This window comes from Misgurnus anguillicaudatus, chromosome 24, assembly GCF_027580225.2.
Source record: "Misgurnus anguillicaudatus chromosome 24, ASM2758022v2, whole genome shotgun sequence".
Classification (NCBI taxonomy): Eukaryota; Metazoa; Chordata; class Actinopteri; order Cypriniformes; family Cobitidae; genus Misgurnus; species Misgurnus anguillicaudatus.
Window position 1 is genome coordinate 6,563,161 of NC_073360.2, and position 20,595 is coordinate 6,583,755.

The window sequence follows — 20,595 nt, forward strand, 5'->3', positions numbered from 1 at the left end:
TGAATTGTATTTTTATATTTGGTTTTGATCTGCTGCCAAGAACGTATGGAGTTGGGGTTGCATCTAAAAAAATTTAATTAATATCAAAAATTGTGTAAGTAATAACCACACACACGCACACGTTAATGTTTAATACATTTGTTTCTATTATTATACGTATATATAACTTCACATTAATGGCCTTTACAAGGTATTTGTTTAACTTACGCATTAACACAATCTGCAATCTTCCTCCAACATTCTTCTCTTGCTTTGGCAGCAGATACAGTGTTACTGCGTGCTTGAAATACAGTTTTGTATTCTTCGTATTTCTGAAGAATAACCTTTTGCTCCTCCGCAGAAAAGTACACAGCTCTCGCTCTATCCATATTTAACGCAATTGGTTGTTCGGTGCCGACGTCACTCTTTTATGTGCACGCGCGCGTGGAGTAATCATAGCCTAAAGATCAAAGCCTGAGTTGACAGAGAAAGTTGATGAGCCGCGTTATGGGACCAATAAAGCCTGATTGCATCGGTTTGGTTTTGCCAACTCAAAACCAATCCTGTAACCCTGAGTTTGTTCAGCTGCCTTCATGGTATAGGCCCCAGGCAGATATCAATCATAAACGTTACACAGTCCAGGATCGGGGCAGGCAGAAAGCAGTCGTAATCAATAACCAGTCCAATGTCGGGGCAGGCGGCAAACAGCAATAATCCAATAGACAGTCCAATATAAAAAGGAAAGCAAACACAGGTAATCACAAGGAAATGCTCAGAAATGCTGCTAGGGGCAAACAAGACTTCGCAAAGATAGAGTGGCAGAGTCCCAGGTTAAATAGGGGAGACCGGGGTTGGTTGTCACAATTTTTACTCATGCATGAATTGCTTATCTTAAAAAAACCTTTCAGCAGTAATTCCTATATGAAATGAAAACTTGGGGTCTTGACTTTAAATGTGTATACTTTTTACTTTTAGAATGTATTGTAACAGGAAGTAATTAACCATCAAAGACACTCTGACACAATGTGACAACCAACCCCGTGATGGGGTTGGTTGTCCCTATAGTGGTTCAATAGGATTTCAGTGATAAATTGGGATCTGAAAAGATAATGTGTAACTTTTTCGTTTTTTAAGCTAGAAACTGCAAATAAATTTTAATATGAATACCACATCTATGATAGTTGTCATCAATGCCCATTATGTTTTAACAATGGGATTAAAGTGGGTGATCAGTTACTTAAATTGTCTACTGAGAAATAAAATGAAATCATTTTTAGTGTTAAAACCTCTTTATTTAATGCTTTATTTATTTTATTTTAACAGCAAACAAAAACAAACAAACAGACCAACAGTCTTAAAAGGTCTACATGTCCAATACTCACATGTGACAACCAACCCCGCAAGCTATGAGACAACCATCCCCAACTGACTTCTTGACAAACATGCTAAGCTAGCTGCCACACGGCTTTAACTTGATAGCTAAAAGATGACTCAAAATAAAGCTACTACTTTTGGCTTTTTAATGAATGTTTTGTTTTTTAATGATTAAAATCCTACAAGATCTCAACACAAAAACAACACCAATATGAAAATGTACTCTGACCAATAAAAATAAAAAATTGTCTCCTAACCTCAGTGTTTTCTGTCTGCTCAGCAAAATTACAAGTGCAAACGAGTAAGCTAACAAATTGATATCAAAATTGTACTACAGCGCCATGTAGTATGTCTGGAATAAGCAGTGAGACAACCAGCCCCGGTCTCCCCTAGACCCGCTGATAAGCTGCAGCTGGTGTGTAATCAGCGGGTCACAGTGCATGATGGGAAATGAAGTTCAGTATGCGGGTGAGTGAGAAGTACCGGGAGCGTTAACACTGACATCCGTCACAGTTACCTATAGAGGGTAGAGTTGATACACAATATACTTAATAAAAGAGCTTCTTTATATTTTAATAATTATTTCTCAAGGGTTAATGAGAAACATACTAATAATACCAGGCAAAGTCTTATGAATGTTATATTATACAATTTTAAGAATATGTATGGGCGTAGGTCTTTTCATTACTCAGGGGCTCTAGAGTGGAATAAAGTGCCTCTTAAAGGAATAGTCTACTCATTTTCAATTTTAAACTATGTTATTACCTTAACTAAGAAGAGTTGATACATCCCTCTATCATCTGTGTGCGTGCACGTAAGCGCTGGAGCGCGCTGCGACACTTCGATAGCATTTAGCTTAGCCCCATTCATTCAATGGTATCAAACAGAGATAAAGTTAGAAGTGACCAAACACATCAACGTTTTTCCTATTTAAGACGAGTAGTTATACGAGCAAGTTTGGTGGTACAAAATAAAACGTAGTGCTTTTCTAAGCGGATTTAAAAGAGGAACTATATTGTATGGCGTAATAGCACTTTTGGGAGTACTTCGACTCGCCTGAAAAGTCCGCTCCCCTTCTCCCTCTCATAATGGGAGAGGGAGGGTGTGCGCCGAGTCAAAGTACTCCCATAAGTGCTATTACGCCATAAAATATAGTTCCTCTTTTAAATCCGATTAACAGATTAAAATTAGTGACGCCCATATTATAACAATCAGGGCTTTACAAAATAGGTCCGGGGCTCAAGCCCCGCTAGCCCACCTCTAGCGCCGCCCATGGAATGACCAATAGATCCTCTGCATGTCTGATCTTATTTAATAATTCTGCGTCCACCAGCTCGCCCTCTTTAATTTGCCTAGCAGGTCAGCTTGGTATGCCTGAAGAAAAACTAATAGTGTGCAGGTACGCACCAGCCCAACCTGCCGCCATACATCCTTTACCTATTAAACTTGATGTTACTCGAGAGGTAGCAATTAGACTATTAGTGGGTAGTGTTGGGGTTTTTAGGGAAGATGCCATTTTTGGGGCTAGATACTTGCCAAGTGTATGTACGATATCATCATACCATAACAATTTTCCTTAAATCCCTGAATATTTGAAAAACTAGAAGTTGTGCTTGTGCAAGTACTTGTTGAAATCTGTCTTTTCCATGATTTAGACACTTCGTGGTAAAGATCTGTGATAACAGGAAGCAATCGGCGCTGGGGTTGCACCCGTTTCTTTAAAAACCTCTCATCAAATTTACTCCTGGATGTGGTTTCAGTTTTCTCTGTTGGCCATTCAATGTTTAATTTATCAACAGCCTGGGTGACAACCTCAATTAATTCCTAACATCTGTGTGTAATCTGTGTGTTTTCATGAAAACGAACAATGTCTTACTCCTCGGAGCTAGAACACTTCATTGAACTCAGGGGCGGGGCGGAAGAGACTTCCTGACCTCCCCCGGGGGCAAACGAACAGCGAGGGCTGAGAAAGGCCCAAAGCCATCTCAGATACCTCAGCTAGCTCCATTTGCGATCACCAAGACGTAAGGCGTTGAGCTGCCTCAACAAATGAGTGTCTCTTATATTTTCAGTATGAGACACAGAGAAAATGTGGGTGGTAGGGAGCCGGTCTGCACATGTTACTCATTGACCCAAAATCCTGAGGCTTCCACGGGCATGGCCTTTAGTGGCAGGTGCCACTGAGGACTAAATATTTGTATCTATTGGAAGTGGCAGATGCAACTACGTAGGTTTTAACTAAATGTTTAACAGTTTATTAACAACCAATCATAGATCATATTACTGATTACATAGTAGATTGAGGCAGAGATTGTTTTGAAAGTCATTTAATTCCCAGAGCTATGACTTCAAATCTTGCATACAGAGATATAAATAAGAAATCAAGAGCATACTTGAAAAGTGATAAAAATTTAGGCGAATCATTTGGGCCATGCGAAAAATATTATCGTCATGATATTGCTGACTGTAACAATGGCATTGTCCACTGTGATGCCAGCACTGCCTATACTGCACTAAACGCTTTCACTATATGAGAAAAACAACAGCTGTTTACAGCCGTTTACTGATTACTGTATGAAACTTAACACACCAACAAGATGTGTACTTAAGTAATATCGCTAGAGTAGGAGTGTGATATAGCTCTGATCTTCAAAGGGATTAGGGCATAAGTATAATCACTTGGCTGATAATCACCTGGGATTCACAGACTGATTAATGAGCTAGGGAACTTTTTGAGACACTCGAAAAGTGTTTCAAAACAGCTTTTGTGCCTGTGGATGTGTGTATCCGCTCTGGTGACAGCTTTATCCAGTCAGAGATGACAGTATGTCTCAAGTGTTTAAAGAAACCTCCCTCACTAAATCTAAAATGACCAGTAGGTGGGGGAATGATACAAACAGTAAAGCAGTTACTGTTGTGTTATCAGTAGAATATTGCACGGCTGGGAAGACCTCTTAGTCAATCAGATTCGAGAACCAGAAAGAACTGTTGTATAAATAAATGTAAATAATAACCCAAATTAATGCATTCATTTTTTTATTTAATGTAAGTAATACAGGCTGTTAAATTGAACTTCCATTATTTATTAAGTGCAAAAAGTCAATGTAATTTTTTATAAGGCAGAACACATTGTAGGTCCAGAATATGGTAGTGATGAAGATGATCAGTAGCTGGGTTTCCATCCAAATGTGATTCAAATCTTTTCAAAATTCGCAAAAAAAGAAAAACAAAGAAATGCGAATTAGGTACTTTTCCATAAAGTTGTTTGCGCGGTATTGGGTAACCTAGTAACCATGAGTAAACAAAACAATGTACACATGGAAAATGGAGACAGGACTGCATGAAGTCACAATGGGGCAATTTATTAATGTATTTACCGCGAAGCTTGTAATAGCCAAACTGAAAGCTATGCATAGAAAAAGAAAAGACACTGCGATGAAGTCGAGCCCGATATATTGTAGCGGAAACAGCTAGACGGTCAGTCCGGTGTGTTTAATGTTGGCTACATCAGAATTAATTCGCAAAATACCTTTCCATCTCCCATTTTTCCAATTTACTCCTTTTCGCATAAATCAAAAACCACCTTAAGCGATTTTTTGCAAATCAAGGGATTTTTATCAAAATTTGCCATTTCCATCAATCGTTTTTGATGTGATAATTATAAATGTGCATAAAATCATGGCGATGGAAACATGGCTAGTGATAGTACATTGTGCCTAGTTCTCACTCGGCCTGCACTGCAGATCCTGCCACAGCCTGTGGAGAGCGGAACTCATGTGTCAGACAACCCTAGTGTAGCCATCATTAATAAGATCAATCAGTTTAGCAGTGTAGAGACAGTGTATACCATGTGATTTTAATGTTTGTCCAGGCAGTAACGTTGAACCTCTTCCAGTCATTTTGTCACTCTAACAAGCCAAAAGCATATATATTTGTGCTTGCATGCTTTTTATTACATGGCAATGTTTTTTTTTTTTTTGGTTGTCAATTGTTGTTTACTTAGTAATACATCACATTGTCCAATTAGATTTTCATCCTTGAGTTTTTTAGAATTACTCTTTCCCAATCATATGTTTCTTTGTATTTTGCTCTGGTTTTAACAAAATTATGTAGCATTTTGGGGCAAATATGCAAAATAGTAAAGCAAAACTTGAAGCTAAAATAGCAAATATCTCCAAGGCTACAGTAAATTTTCCAGGTGTACTGACGTAAGCTAGGAAAAATGTGATCCAAACAGCACAGAATATGAGGATACTGAATGTGATGAATTTAGCTTCATTGAAGTTATCAGGGAGCTTACGAGCCAGAAAAGCTAAAATAAAACACAAAACTGAAAGCAAGCCAATATAAGCAAGAACAGCCCAGAAACCAACAGCTGAACCTAAATTACATTCTAAAATGATCTTATCTTTGTAATAACGCATGTTCTTATATGGGAAAGGAGGTGATATTGTTAACCAAAGCACACAAATTAGGACCTGTATTAATGTAAGGATAACAACACTTAGTCTTTGTTGAGGAGGCCCAAACCATTTCATGACATTACTTCCTGGAAGTGTGGCCTTGAATGCCATTAACACCACTATTGTTTTCCCCAAAACACAGGAGATACAGAGGACAAAAGTGATCCCAAACGCTGTGTGACGCAACATACAGGACAACTCAGTGGGCCGACCAATGAAAGTAAGTGAACAGAGAAAACACAGAGTCAATGAGAAGAGCAACAGGAAGCTCAGCTCTGAATTGTTGGCTCTTACAATAGGTGTTTCTTTATGAAGATAAAACACAAAAGCTACAATTGATGAAAATAATGCTCCAATGAGCGAACAAAGAAAAAGCACAATCCCCATGATTTCTGTATAGGAAAGGAATTCAATCACTTTTAAAACACATCTGTCTTTGTTTTCATTCGACCAATACTCCAAATCACAAGAAAAGCAGTCACTAGAATCTGTGAATGAATTAAACAAATATAAATACAAAGCACATTTTAAGGTCTCTGGCCATTGTACAGTATTAAAGCATGAGCTAGTACTTATTACCTGTCTCATTACTGATTTCTCCATGTGCACATTGAATACAGTCATAACAGCAGATAGGTCTTCCTTTCTGTGCAGCCTTCCTAGTGCCTGGAGGACAACTCTCAGTGCACACAGACACAGGCAGCTGTGAAAAGAGAAGTGTCAGCTTTTATCTATTTTTGTAATATTGCCAAGTCATTTATCATGCCCTCATAATTTGCCCTCTTAAATTGATTTTTGACGTACCTGTCTGCTGTTCTCAGCCCATACCATAAGTTCCTGATTAATTTTAAGACGTTTCTCTGGAGGCAGTGAGTGGTCATACGCACCAACCAGTTTATACTGCATACTTCCATCTTTAGCAGGCTGCCATTTGACCAGATCATATTTTGCTACAGGATCCCCACTTGCATCAAAAAATATTTTCTCACCTGTTTTGGCAGTAAAACTGACATTTCTCATATACTCCAGCACCTACGAATAAACACATACATAATTGGTTTCAGTTTGACTTTTTATTTTTTAATTGTTTGTCTTCTTAATCACCTTTCTTGGTGTGGGCACCTCTACTTTGCTGCTGTTGGTGGAGGATTTGACATCTTTTAACAAATTATGCAGTGCATGTGCGACAGCATAAGTTGCAGTGTACACTTTATTTGCTATGCGCATCTCTAATGCATCAGTATATTCATTTTGCACTTCTGCTAAGCGTTCTGAGCCAGTACAGCGACCTGTGCTACCTCCGGTGTTTCTGAAAGAGCACTGAAAAGCTGTTTCCCAGAAATCTTTCAAAAGTTCATTTTTTGGTTCCTGATCAGGGTGCACAGTCAAAAGAAACCCTCGCAGGCCGTCAAGCTTCGTGTTCTGTAAGGCAAAGCCCACAGCTCCCGTGAGAAAACTGTATTCCTTTGTTTCTGCAATAATTCGAGAAGTGATCCAGGATTCACTACCGACCCACCGGAGCCCAGTGACATTCTGTTGCGCAATTAATTGCAGGAGTGGGATAAAATCTGCAGAAGATGTAAAAGATACCACCACCTTGGCTGTTGATCTTTTAATCACTTCCAGTGTCTTTAGGAGCTGCTCTTGTGTATCGGTTCTTAATACAGTGGCTGAGTATTCAACACAAATCCCCAATTGTTGTGCTGTCTTTTCAAATGTTGAGATTCCATAGCTACCATAATCACTGCGACTGCTGACCGTTCCAACCCAAGTCCAGCCAAAGTGCTTGACAAGCTGAGCTAGTGCTCTGCTTTGATAATAATCACTGGCTATCATTCTGAAGAAGGATGAAAACCTTTTTCTGTCACTCAAGCATGCACATGAGGCAAAATGACTGATCTACAACAGAAAAAAAAGTTTTTAAAAAATTATTTTAAAAGTAAAATAATTGTACCAATTATTTTAATAATATTTTTTCTGTACTTGTATATTTGGGGCATCTTGCAGTGGTTCAGTATGCACTAATTTATCATGACAACATGTGGCAAATCAATAAGAGAGTTCTTACCACAGGGAAACTGAAAGGGCTTAGTAAAGAGGCGATGGCAATGGTGGGAGAGGAGCTTGTCTCTCCAACAATGGCTTGAACAAATGGTGGTCTAGAACAGGACTCATTGTGAGAAGCCATTTCTTTAATGCCATTTATCAAAGCCATGCTCGACAGGATAGCCTGATTTATTGTCCCACATGTATCATATATTTTATAGCCCAAAGTGACACCAGGCAACAGCTCTGTGCTGTTGTTTATCTCCTCTATGGCAAAAATCAGTGTCTGAGCCACTTTAAACTCACGCAAGTTAAAGCTGTGACAATAAACATCAGTCAAGTGTTACTGTACATTCTGCAAATAACTATTACAGCATTATTATAGTACCACTTTTAAAAGGATAGTTTACCCAAAATTGAAAATTTGGGTGTCCTCAAGTTGTTCTTAACCTATATAGATTTCTTTCTTTTGCTTTGTGCTACCAATAATTTACCTACCTTTATAAATATAGTTATTCAGATTTATTTTACCAGTAATTTTACTTATTTCACCTTCTGTACATGGTATACAGTTTTTTTCTTTCTGCACAGCCTTTCTAGTGCCAGGAGGACATCTCTCACTGCACACAGACACAGGCAATTGAAACAAATATTGCAGCTTGCTAATTTAAGAACTACATTTCTAAAAATGTATTTATACAGTGAAGTTCATTTATACTGTATATAGAGCACATTTAAAAACAGCCGAAAAACTGAACAAAGTGCTGAACATAAAAATTAAACAGTAAACACATAAAACAGAAGAAAAAAACATTTTAAACAATCTTAAAATGAATGTGCTAAAACAACAGATGCTGTATCTATTTAAGGACAGCACATTTAATGACACATAACTTGACACATTTCTGTGTTAGTATTGGAACAACACACTTCATGTTGTTTTAACAGATCTTGTGTTGTACTTTTTACAACACATACTGTGTTTATAGCATAACACAAAACAGAGTAAACCAAATGAATGACAGCTAAACAAAGACCAACTACAGTATAATACAAATGGAATGGTAATAGGTAAAAAGACTTAAAAATGGATAATGAAGGGCCCTACCACTGAAAGCTTGATCCCCTCTATGTTTTAATCTAGACTTTAAGACATTTTTACATACAAAATTACCCAGAACATACAGTAGCAGTTTCTCTTCTTAAAGTCAAGGTTCTAGGTTGCACAAATCAAAAACTAAGATATTATTAACAGTATTATTTTTTTCCTGCTATAGAAGTCAATGGTGCTCCAGGCCAACATTTGCAAACATTTTGCAAAACAAAGAAATTCATGCAGGTATAAAAATAACTTGATTATAAGTAAAAAATGACAGAATTTTCCTTTTTAAGTAACTGTCCCAGTAGTAGTATTTCTAATACTACAGTATTCATAATGTATGGTGTCTGTAAGTATGTACATAATGTATGTAAGTTATTCTCATACAGACCTGACACATGTAGGTGGTTCTGCTTTGGAAGTGAAAGGATGCAACTTTTGCACAACAGTTCTATGAATTGGCAAAATCCCCCCAATGTTGATTTCTCTTTCTGCAGAAAGTATAGGTGGGAATGGCTGGCTAAGCATTTTGCAGACTTCAGCTGTGGCTGGGATACAAGCACCATATAGCAGCAGTAGCAGGAGTGTCTTCTTTGCCATGCCCATGTGAAGGTAGAGCAGGAGCCTTTGTGGCAGAACAGGTTATGATCTGCCCTTTATCGTGTTTTGAAATTCCATTTGGGATCAGCGTCATAAAAAGGCAGATTGACAGCTGGCCCGTCCAATCAGAAATGTAAAAAAATACTACTCTGTATAGTTAGACATGGATACTACTTTATGTGGTGTATTTATATCTATTGCATGTTATGTTAAAAACAGTAAAATGATAAGTAAGCCTGATAAATATTTAAAAACTATTATAAAGCAGTTGAATTTTGCGTTACATTATGGTTCTTATGAGAAAAATATTCCCGAGCAACTTTCAGCCATGATCACTTTGAGAACTTTTTTTGCAAGCAAGTGGAAAACGTATTTTGAATAACACGTTATAAATATGTGCTGCGCGCTTTCCTCTCAATAACATTAACACACAACAAATATGACAGCGGGGTAAAAAATAGAATGTTGTTTGATATAGCCTACCAACTCTCTAACTCAGCACTATAAGTCACGCCACGTTTATTGATACACTTTATACAATATAGCCTATTGCTTTTAAGCAACAAATAGCCTATCATAACAACCTATAAGCCTACTGTGTAATTGAGACATTAATTTAAGAAATGCATTAAAAGCAGAAAGACGTAGGCTGCGGAAATATAGTGGGTTCACTCAATCCACATCACAGACGTTCTTGGTTTGCTTCTTATTTATTAAATCGAGGCAATTGTTTGATTAAACATTTATTATTATTAAGATACAATTTATACAAAACAAAATTCACTTTAAAGAAGAAGTCTTTCTACAAAACAAACCTATGCGCAAAATCGCTAGCCCGACGTCCCGGGGCTATTGCGAATTCCTGTCGGGCTACAAAAATGTATCTGCGCCCTGCCCGTCTGGCGGAGGAAAAAATATTGTAATGTGTTTGCATTCTCTCAGATTTAGTTAGGTAATTATATTGTATGTAATTCGGCATCATCTTGTTAGTCATTAATATCCTCACTAACAAGTGAAACTGTCAGGAAATGAAGTGAAAGCATACTTAAACCCATTATTCCTTTCGTGTTCACGTCTGATATGCGCGCTCCTTGCTCCGCTCTTCACGAGTAGGCTTACTGTGCTCATCTAAAAGTATATTAAATGTTTATTTATTTGTCATTTCGTTTAACCTCAGAGTCTAACATTATTCTAGCAATTCCCTTTTTCTTTCTTTAATTAGTAAGTTAACTTAAATATGTGAGAACGAAAATATATTTTTAGTGATTTGAATGAAGAGAATATGATGTTAGAAGCTTCATTTTAAGCATTTAGTAGCCTAATTTAACACTTTAATAGGCTATTTAAAAAAAGGTTTTTGTGTTCATTTATATTTCTTGTCACTGTGTGCAGGTTCTTTTTTGTAGGTTATGACAGCCCAATATTTTTTTTTTTACCAAAAAGGCTTAATTAATGTCACGTTGCATTACAATTTAAAGTATCAATAATGTCAAAAATGTGACGTGCAGTTCGTGTGTGTATGCTGTTTAAATTTGTGCTCTCACCAATATGCTTGTGATTCCTGAAGTTTTGACGAATTTTATAGACTTGTTATAGTTTCTTATTCAAAAGTGACACCCATAGATTCAGGCCCACCTGGACTTAATCCATGCCCACCCATATGTCACGTTCTGCATCCGCCACTGGTAATAACATGTAACGTCCATACCGCCGCGCCGCCAGAGGGAGCCCTCGCCGGTGTACTGACATGGCCACCAAAAGACCAATTGAAGTTTACTACAAAATAATGAAATAATAAGTTTGTGTGTTGTTGTACTTCATTCCTGTACCATCTTTTATTTCCTACCCAGTCTCACAAGGGATATAGTCATGTACATTTTTTATTCTTTTTTGTAATATTATCACGAATTTCCGTGTTTTTTTCGTGACCGTATAACAAATTTCTGTTCCGTTTCGAGGTAACTTCGACGCTGCATCAGAGCTGACGCTATGGGGAACGCCTACAGCGTGACGGCATCTGACGATGTATATCAAATTCGACCAATGGTTGGCGTGACTTCATAGATGGAAGCCAGAGAGCATAAATACGGCAGAAAGGAAAGCCCACTTATCTTTATCGCCTCAGCGGCTATCTATGTGTGTGTGTGTATCAAAAGTGTTTGAATAGCTTAAACTGTGTGACTGAATAGTTTAACTGTGTGGCTGATAATGAAGGAAAATCAGAAAGTTTAGGAGCTGAGCAGGCTCACGCCGCTCTTGAGGGCGCGGTGTGACGTATGTTTATTATGATAACTTACCTTTCAAAATGCTCTGTTGTTCCTCCTCTGGGTGTTGAAGCCTGCACTGCAGTAACTTCCCCTCAGTGACAGGGATGCGATCTCATGTAATCCTCCCCCGAGAGGGTTTATATATTCGAGTACAGGGTAGTGAGGACGCACAGCTATCCTCCCTCCGTCATATAATATTTTAATAAAGCTCAGTATACGAGCTGCATGTGTCGAAGTTTAATCCGAATGGCCGGAAGAGCGTCCGCATGATAAGCTGCCAGAGCCCTTCCTACATGCTATAATTCAGCCACACACCACTCGGGCTGTGTGTCATTGTTTTGACGAGTCAATAATGATCGCGTTTCTCGCGGCTTAAGTCCTGCGTCCACTGAGGTGGTGTAGTGTACTTTGACCACGAAGGCTCTGCCTCGGGAGGGTTTGGAAGCACGCATTGTGGTCACTTCCAACCCGAATGGGAGCCCTAAATGCAATGTTTACCTCTGAGGAGATATATGTTGTAAGCACAGTGTTACCAGTCGGAGAGGATTACTAATGTCCAGAGGTGGGACAAAGTCATTGTTATGCAAGTCACAAGTAAGTCTCAAGTCTTTGCTTTCGAGTCCCGAGTCAAGTCGAGTCAAAGACAAGGCAAGTCCCGAGTCGAGTCACAAGTCAAAGCCAACAAGTCTCAAGTCGAGTCCAAAGTCCTACCATTTTACTTTCGAGTCATTTCAAGTCCTCTTATCACAGAAATAAAATGCGTGCTGTGGACAGGTGGAGGGAGGCCCCTATACTGCATTGCAGTATAAGATCAAATTGGCCAAAAGTCTGTCAGTCATTTGTGCGCGATAGGGACGCAGAATGATGCCACCGTGGCTGAAAACTCGCTTCACTGGAGAACTAGAAACAGGCACTGCCAAGACTCGGATGGCTACTTGAAAGAGTGAAGGAAGAGTGCCCAAAACAAAAGGGCATACTGTCCTTCTGCCATGTCAATGTAGTGACTTAGCTAGTCTAGATTTTTGTTTTCCCTTTGACCCTTATGCGAACTCGTCCCAGCGCGACACCCCATATGCACCACTACACTCACAGATGCATACAGTATAGATATTCATGTAACTGAGAGCATTCTGAAAGTTTACTCATAAACTGATAAACTGAATGTGTATGAACATGTCAGTTTATTATAAGAGAAAAAAATACTTTAATAGCCAATTTGCATTTACAGCTGGGGAAACTGGACTGATTTTTAGACTAGTTTAGTGTTAATTAACATCTAACTCAGGGCCAAAAGCTACTCAACTGTTAATTAAAATTAAATAAACTGTTTACAATCTTCAAACCGTGGCTAACACATGCATTGAAGGAGAAAAAAATCCACTCTTTCAATAGCTATTATCTGACAACTATTGATAATATTACCATGTGTAATTTAATGGTGTAAATGTTTTTATTTAATACACATTTAAGATGACCATGAATTAACTCTAATTTGCATAGTCTTTGATATAAAAAGCTTATTCGCATATAATACAAGCATTGTCTAAAAATAAAAATAGTCTTTTACTTAATTATTGTTACAAGATTATCATATTGCCTAATATTAGACACCCAAATCAAACAGAAGTTTAGGATCATATACATCTTTAACGTAGATATATAAATGAACACAGAGAAGGAAAGTTCACTGTGCACAAGCAAACATGCTGAAGGCAGCTAAAAACCATCAGGACATAAACACGGGCTTATTTTATTGCATTTGGAGCCTTACCTACAGATAAAGTAATAAACTGGACTGATGATTTAAATGTTGTTTACTCACATGTGCGTAGTTAACTCTCCGGATTTTATGTTGCAGCACTCGTTCACTTCACATGGATTGTTTGTTTACAGTGTCGCGTGAGCAGCTACACTGCAGGTTCGACTTCATTTCGCGCTAAGCAGACCTCTTGGTGATGTCAAAGTACCGCGAGAGCGATTCAAAGCAGATTTCTCCATGTGATAACTGGAATCACTCTCGCGGTACCTTGCTGTCACTCGCCTGTGGCGCCACATCAGTCTGCTCCCCAGTCACTTTCGCGCCGCTATAGTAATTTCATATGCCGATCGGATCGCGCAGTCGGCAGGAAGTCAAACACACCAAATATATAGCCTAATATGTATATGCATCTCAACCCGCTAAAGTAGCAAGTGTAGCATGCTGGTCAGTGCTTCACTATGACTAAAAGTTTGAAATGTCACAAAACCATGCTGTTACGCATCCTCGCGCTATTTTTAGTGGGTATACGGAATTCCTTGACAATTCCTAGTGGGTATAAGGCGTGTATCTGCGTATCACGTAGACTATACCACTGCTGAGCTGTACTGCTGGTACGGTCCCAACATCCAAACCAACGTGGGACTACAGTGATTGGCTGTCGTGCAGGCAGCGCTCATGCTCTCTGCATGCAGGTTGTGCACATTCTTTTCACAGATGCAGATACACTGAGAGCGGCGCGGCCGTGTGAAAAAAAATTCCCCAGGTTTTCATGTGAAGTAGCAAGTCTTCTCAAGTCATAAGGCGCAAGTCCAAGTGAAGTCACGAGTCATTGATGTTCAAGTCCTAGTCGGGTTGCAAGTCTTTGTACATTTTGTCGAGTCGAGTCTGAAGTCATCAAATTCATGACTCGAGTCTGACTCGAGTCCAAGTTACATGACTCGAGTCCACACCTCTACTAATGTCCCTCCATAAGTTCCACCTCGAGGAGGTCCCCAAAAGCACCCCAATGACCAAGCACACGAGACATGTAAATGAAATTTAAAACAAGCTTTATTTAAATTATATAAAACTATGTTGGGAAGGGGAAAGGGGAATTTAAAATCTTCCTTCTTCTGTCCTCCAAGGTGTTCTTGCAGGGGGAAGGGAGGGCCAAGGGCCAGGGACAGAGGCACTACTGAGAGGGGGAGACAGGAGGACGGGACTCCTTCGCCTTGGTTTTTCATGAACCCGTGGCACCCTCCTCTTCTCCTGGAGGCAGAGTGAAAACAAACAATTAGTGGATGGAAGAGTACAAGGCAACTACCTGCTCTGTCGCGGGGTCCGCTCCGCGATTCACTGGGCGTGCTGCTCTGAATCTCCAGGACGTTTGGGTACGTATAGCCTTTTAACTTGACTCTAGTGTGGCTCTGCAGTTCACAGCTTCACTATGTTTTAATATGATCTCCTCCACAACACTTCAGTCGCTGTACTCACACAGTCTCCTTCGGACCTGGACACGCAGGCGGGGGAATAGAAAGGTAAGTCTACGATGGTGATCACACTCCAGCAGCTCCACGACAACCTCACAGTGACTGGCCTGACCTGGGAGCGGTATGAGCGACAAGGACACGGCACAACACTGCAAATACTTCAGGTGCACACACGTCAGTAATTCACACTCACCTACGGCAATCCACACTCTTTAGTGACAGAATAGGCCCATACCTCCACGCTGGGTCAAGTACTTCACTGGGGAAAGACGTTACAGTCACTGCCACAGGCCATTTGTGTCGCCAACATGAGTCCCCACACAGCGGTCCAGATGCTCTGCAACCTGTTGGCTCGCCCACCGGCTTCGTTCTCCACAGTGGGGCCACTATATGACAACACACTCCACACAACAGTTTACGGTCCATTCATCAAAAGCTTCAGTGAATTAGTGGTGTGTCGTTCGTGAACGATTCTTTCATTTTGAACGAATCTTTAATATGACTCGGGACTACCGACTTGTCTCAGAGAGTGATTCGTTCATTTTGTGTTGACCGCGCATGCGCATTGCGCAACATATGGGTTCTGAATCTGAAACAGAAATGATAAGTTCATCATTCTCTTGAGTCTCGAGTTCGGGAAAGGTTCGAGTCTTTCGTTCTTCCTGTCAGTCCCATAGAGGCTATGCTACCAGTACCGGAAAGAGAAATGATTAGTTCACCTTTCGAGTTCGGGCGGGTCCAAGTCTTTCGTTCTTGAATAAGATGGAACTTTTATTTTTCCAAATAAGGTTTTTGCACATATTTTGTATTTTAATTACTAAATATAAAACAATATAGGATACATTCAGACGCAACCAATAATACGAATCTTATGTTGTATTTAATGTGATATACCAGCGGTCAATCACGTGACATAAGGACTCGGACCCGGCCGAACCCGAACTCAAGACTTGAATGAACTAATCATTTCTTTTTCCAGTACTGACAGCATAGCATCTATGGGACTGACAGGAAGAACAAAAGACTCGGAACCGAAAGATGAACTAATCATTTATCTTTCCGGTCCTGAAAGCATAGCCTCTCTATGAGGTTGACAGGAAGAACGAAAGACTCGAACCCGTCCCGAACTCGAGAGAATGATGAACTAATCATTTCTCTTTCCGGCCCTATACTGTGCTGTATATCACACGGCACAGCCTGGCCGAACACAGAGAGTCAGTAAGACAGTGACGAGTTGACAACTAACATCTGTAGACACGAGAGGAGGTGTACAAATGTGATAAATATGAAGTTCAGTTTCTTGGCTTTGGCTGCATTACCCTGACTTGTACACGAGGACTGACTTAGGAGGTAAGCTAATCATTTCTATCTCTTGTGCAGGTTTCAGAGCTTGTGTCAAAAAAAATGAAATAAGGATTTTTATTTCTCATAACTTGTGAGAAATGTCATAATTGTTTGCATAAGTGGTTATTTTGGGGTAATTTGTGAAATTATAGGTAATCATATTTTAAATGAACGAAAAGAACGAAATGACTCAAAAAAAGATTAGTTCATTTTGATGAACGAGATTCAAAGATCCGAATCAGAAAAATGATCCGAACTTCCCATCACTACAGTGAATGTAATTAGCTACTTGTACGCACGGTTTGGTAACATGTATCTCTCTTTCTCTGTATACGTTCGTCCTCTTCCCGCGTTTCTCCAAAATCACTTGACTCTAGGAAATCTCCACCAAGGATCGTGCTTCACAGTGGCCTTCAATGCACATGCACACACACAGGTAAGATGCTGCACCTGTGATCCAAAGAGCCATCACCACCACCACACCTGCCTTGAAGAGGGCTGTTGTTAACCCCTCACCGGTTATCAAGATGGCCTTCATACCCACACCTAAAAACCGTGTTCATGTCAAGACCCGCCTACTGATGTCAAGTCTGTTGGACAACCAAATGGTGTCAGTACGGACGTCTAGGATCTCACATCAAGTTTCAACCTGTTCTGTGGTTTCTATGGCAACTGAGGTATGTCCCATGAACTCTGTGCTTCCTGTATTTGCCATAGCCCTGTAGTGTGTGTGGTCTGATTTCTGCTCTTCTGTCTCCTGTGTTCCTCAAGCCTCTGTGTCTGAATCATCTAATGCACCTCCTGGCACTGCTAGAAGGTTCAAACCTGTGTCTCCTGCACCTGCTACCACGACTAGAAGGTCCAAACCTGAGCCCCTGCACATCCCATCAAAAGAGAATCACCTGGGTTACCTGATCTGCCTGAATTGCCTGGCTTACCTGAACCACCTTAATTGCCTGGCTTACCTGAACCGCCTGAATCGCCTGCTTACCTGAACCGCCTGAATCACCTGTTTCACCGGGTTCACCTGAGTCGCCGTTTCACCGGGTTCACCTGAGTCGCCTGTTTCACCTGAGTCGCCTGAGTCGCCTGGTTCACCTGATCTCTTCTGAGTCGCCTGGTTCACCTGATCTCTTCTAAATCGCCTGTTTCACCTGATCACTTCTGAGTCGCCTGGTTCACCTGATCTCTTCTGAGTCGCCTGGTTCACCTGATCTCTTCTGAGTCGCCTGGTTCACCTGATCTCTTCTGAGTCGCCTGGTTCACCTGATTCTCCTGAGTCGCCTGGTTCACCTGATTCTCCTGAGTCGCCTGGTTCGCCTAGTTCACCTGATTCTCCTGGTTCGCCTGATTCTCCTGAGTCGTCTCCTTCACCTGATTCTCCTGAGTTGTCTCCTTCACCTGATTCTCCTGAGTCGTCTCCTTCACCTGATTCTCCTGAGTCTGCTTCACATGATTCTCCTGAGTCGTCTGCTTCACCTGAGTCACCTGCACTTCATGTTTCGTTTGGTGGGTCTGAGTCCCCTGAAATTATTGTCCCGACCAGGTATGCTTAGCCTAAGTTTCCTGAGGTTTCAGTCTACAGGTCTAAAGCGCCTCCAGCACCACCCGGGTCAACAGAAGCTTCCCCAAGTTTTTTTTGAGGGGGTAGTACCCGGACACAGGAGGGAGGCAGAGGACACCATGGACAACACAGAGGTGCCCAAACTCCCATGACTGCCTCACGACCCAGTTCCACATCTGCCTCATGACCCTGGTCCACGTCTGCCTCATGACCCTGGTCCACGTCGGCCTCACGACCCTGGTCCACGTCTGCCTCACGACCCTGGTTCACATCTGCCTCACGACCCTGAACCACGCCTGCCCCATGACCCTGGACCACGCCTGCCCCACGACCATGCCTGCCCCACGACCCTGGACCGCCCCTGTCCTCCGGCCCTACCCTGCAAAAAGGTCCTGGCTCCAGGAGTCACCCTTTAGAGGGGGGGGGGTTCTGTAAAGATATTGTCTTGTGTTGTGTTTTGTACTTTTATTTTGAAACCCTGTTCTGTTCTGACTTTTATTTTGTAATCATGCCATATCACACTTCACTTCCTGTTTGTTTAGTATAAAGCCACTTCCTTTTGATCATATCAGGGCTGAGTATTGTATGTATTTCACTACATTATCAACCGTATACCTGTCATCCTGTTTCCTGTTTGCCTGTTTTTGACCCATGCCTGTTTATTTGGATGCTCTTTTGGATTGCCCTTTTTTGGATGTGTTTGCCTGCCCTTTGTGGATTTTATAAATAAACCTCATTTGCACATGGATTTAACTCTCCTTTGCTTTGTTTAAAGCACCCCACATTACACAGTTACTGTTATGTTATCAGTTGAATATTACACTGCTGGGAAGGGATCTTAGCCAATCAGATTTGAGAACCAGAAAGAACTGTTGTATAAATAAATGTAAATAATAACATAAATTAATGCATTATTTTTTATTTATTGTAAGTTATACAAGCTGTTAAACTGAATTAATGCATTATTTTTTATTTACTGTAAGTAATACAAGCTGTTAAACTGAATTAACATTATTTATTAAGTGTAATAAGTCAATGTCATTTCTTATTAGGCAGTACACAATGTAGGTCCAGAATGTGGCAGTGATGAAGATGATCAGTGATAGTCCATTGTGCCTAGTGCTCACTCGGCCTGCACTGCAGAGCCTGCCACAGCCTGTGGAGAGCAGAACTTATGGGTCAGACAATTGTGACCTGTTAATCAATCAATTTAGCAGTGTAGAGACAGTGTATACCATGTGATTTTAAAGGGGACATTTGTACGTATGTGAAGTTCTAGCTCAAAATGCCATATATATAATTTATTATAACATTTTAAAATTGCCTCTTTGTAGGTGTGAGCAAAAATGTGCCGTTTTCGGGGTCCTTCTACATGCAAATGAGCTGATCTCTGAACCAAATGGCAGTGCTGTGTTTGGATCGTGCCATAGACTGTAAAAAAAGATGGACCTGGTGTCCGTGATGTCACCCATAGGTTTCTGAAGATCGTTTTTGAAGCTTAAAGTAGGCAGTGCCTGTCGTCGCCATCTTGACCGCACGTCACTGCTCATTACTCGCGGATATCAGAAAATGGGTAAAAAGGCCAGACATAAGTGAAGCTGAGGTGACTGGTTTCTAAAACCACGCCAGCCTAGCTTGACTCTAGTGACAACAGTGGCTGTTCAGCCGTCACTCAAGTGGCCACGCCCTTAATTATGGCGAACTTTAAGGCTTACTATAATATAAATGGATGAGTTACAAACAAATTCACCCCCCTCACAGTTGTCATGACAGGCAAAATTAGCTATACAGACTAAAAACAATTTTTGTACCAGGCTGTAAACATATTACTTTCTACTGTAAAGTTGGCCATTTTAACATTGAGGCCTATGTAAATTGACTCCATTTTGGAGCCAGCCTTTAGCGGCCAGTCGATGAAGTTTAAATCACTTCCGTATTGACATCATCAGAGAGATCGGAAGGTTGCCCCTCTGATAGTGCAGATTAAGGGGTGGTATTATCCCCTTCTGACATCACCAGGGGAGCCAGATTTCAATTACTTATTTTTTCACATGCTTGCAGAGATTGGTTTACAAAAACTAAGTTACTGGGTTGATCTTTTCACATTTTCTAGGTTGATAGAAGCACTGGGGACCAAATTATAGCACATAAACATGGAAAAGTCAGATTTTCATTAAATGTCCCCTTTAATGTTTGTCCAGGCAGTAATGTTGAACCTCTTCCATTCATTTTGTCACTAACAATCCAAAAAGCATATGAAGAGTTTCGTTCCAAAACGAGATAAATCCATTTTTTAACATTTTTGTCAAAACATATTTATTATTATGTTATCATGTTATTATTTTGTTTTATGGTGCTACTTAGCTGTATTTTTTAAGTTATGAAGGTTTAAATCGAAACAAACCAACTGCAGTTGCATTGAAATGAATTGGAATGCACAACCAAAAACGAGATTTCTGAATAATTAAAAAAACGGTGGTTATCTCGTTTTGCAAAAAAACTCTTCTTATATATTTGTTCCTGCATGCTTTTTTATTCCATTGCAATGTTTTTTGTTTGGTTGTCAATTGTTTTTTACTTACTACATCATATTGTCCAATTAAATTTTCATCCTTGAGTTTTTTAGAATTA

General features: G+C 40.2%; 1 protein-coding gene across 1 annotated transcript; it reads right to left on the bottom strand.

Moving 5' to 3' along the window:
• Positions 1-5,405: 5,405 nt before the first annotated feature.
• LOC129429217 (extracellular calcium-sensing receptor-like) lies at positions 5,406-9,561 on the bottom strand. Its single transcript, XM_073863004.1, has 6 exons — positions 9,353-9,561; positions 7,885-8,179; positions 6,921-7,715; positions 6,621-6,848; positions 6,396-6,519; positions 5,406-6,304 (listed from the first exon to the last, which is right to left on the bottom strand). Exons 1-6 carry the CDS (start codon positions 9,559-9,561, stop codon positions 5,406-5,408), a joined length of 2,550 nt encoding a protein of 849 aa, XP_073719105.1.
• Positions 9,562-20,595: the final 11,034 nt, after the last annotated feature.

Bases quoted from the DNA above. Each gene is read 5' to 3' on its own strand.
- LOC129429217 (XM_073863004.1), bottom strand. From the start codon at position 9,561: ATGGCAAAGAAGACACTCCTGCTACTGCTGCTATATGGTGCTTGTATC. The intron at 7,716-7,884 runs GTAAGAACTCTC...TTTCTGTTGTAG, and splicing joins GCCCTTTCAGTTTCCCTGTG to ATCAGTCATTTTGCCTCATG. The intron at 6,305-6,395 runs GTAATAAGTACT...ATTCATTCACAG, and splicing joins AGAAATCAGTAATGAGACAG to ATTCTAGTGACTGCTTTTCT.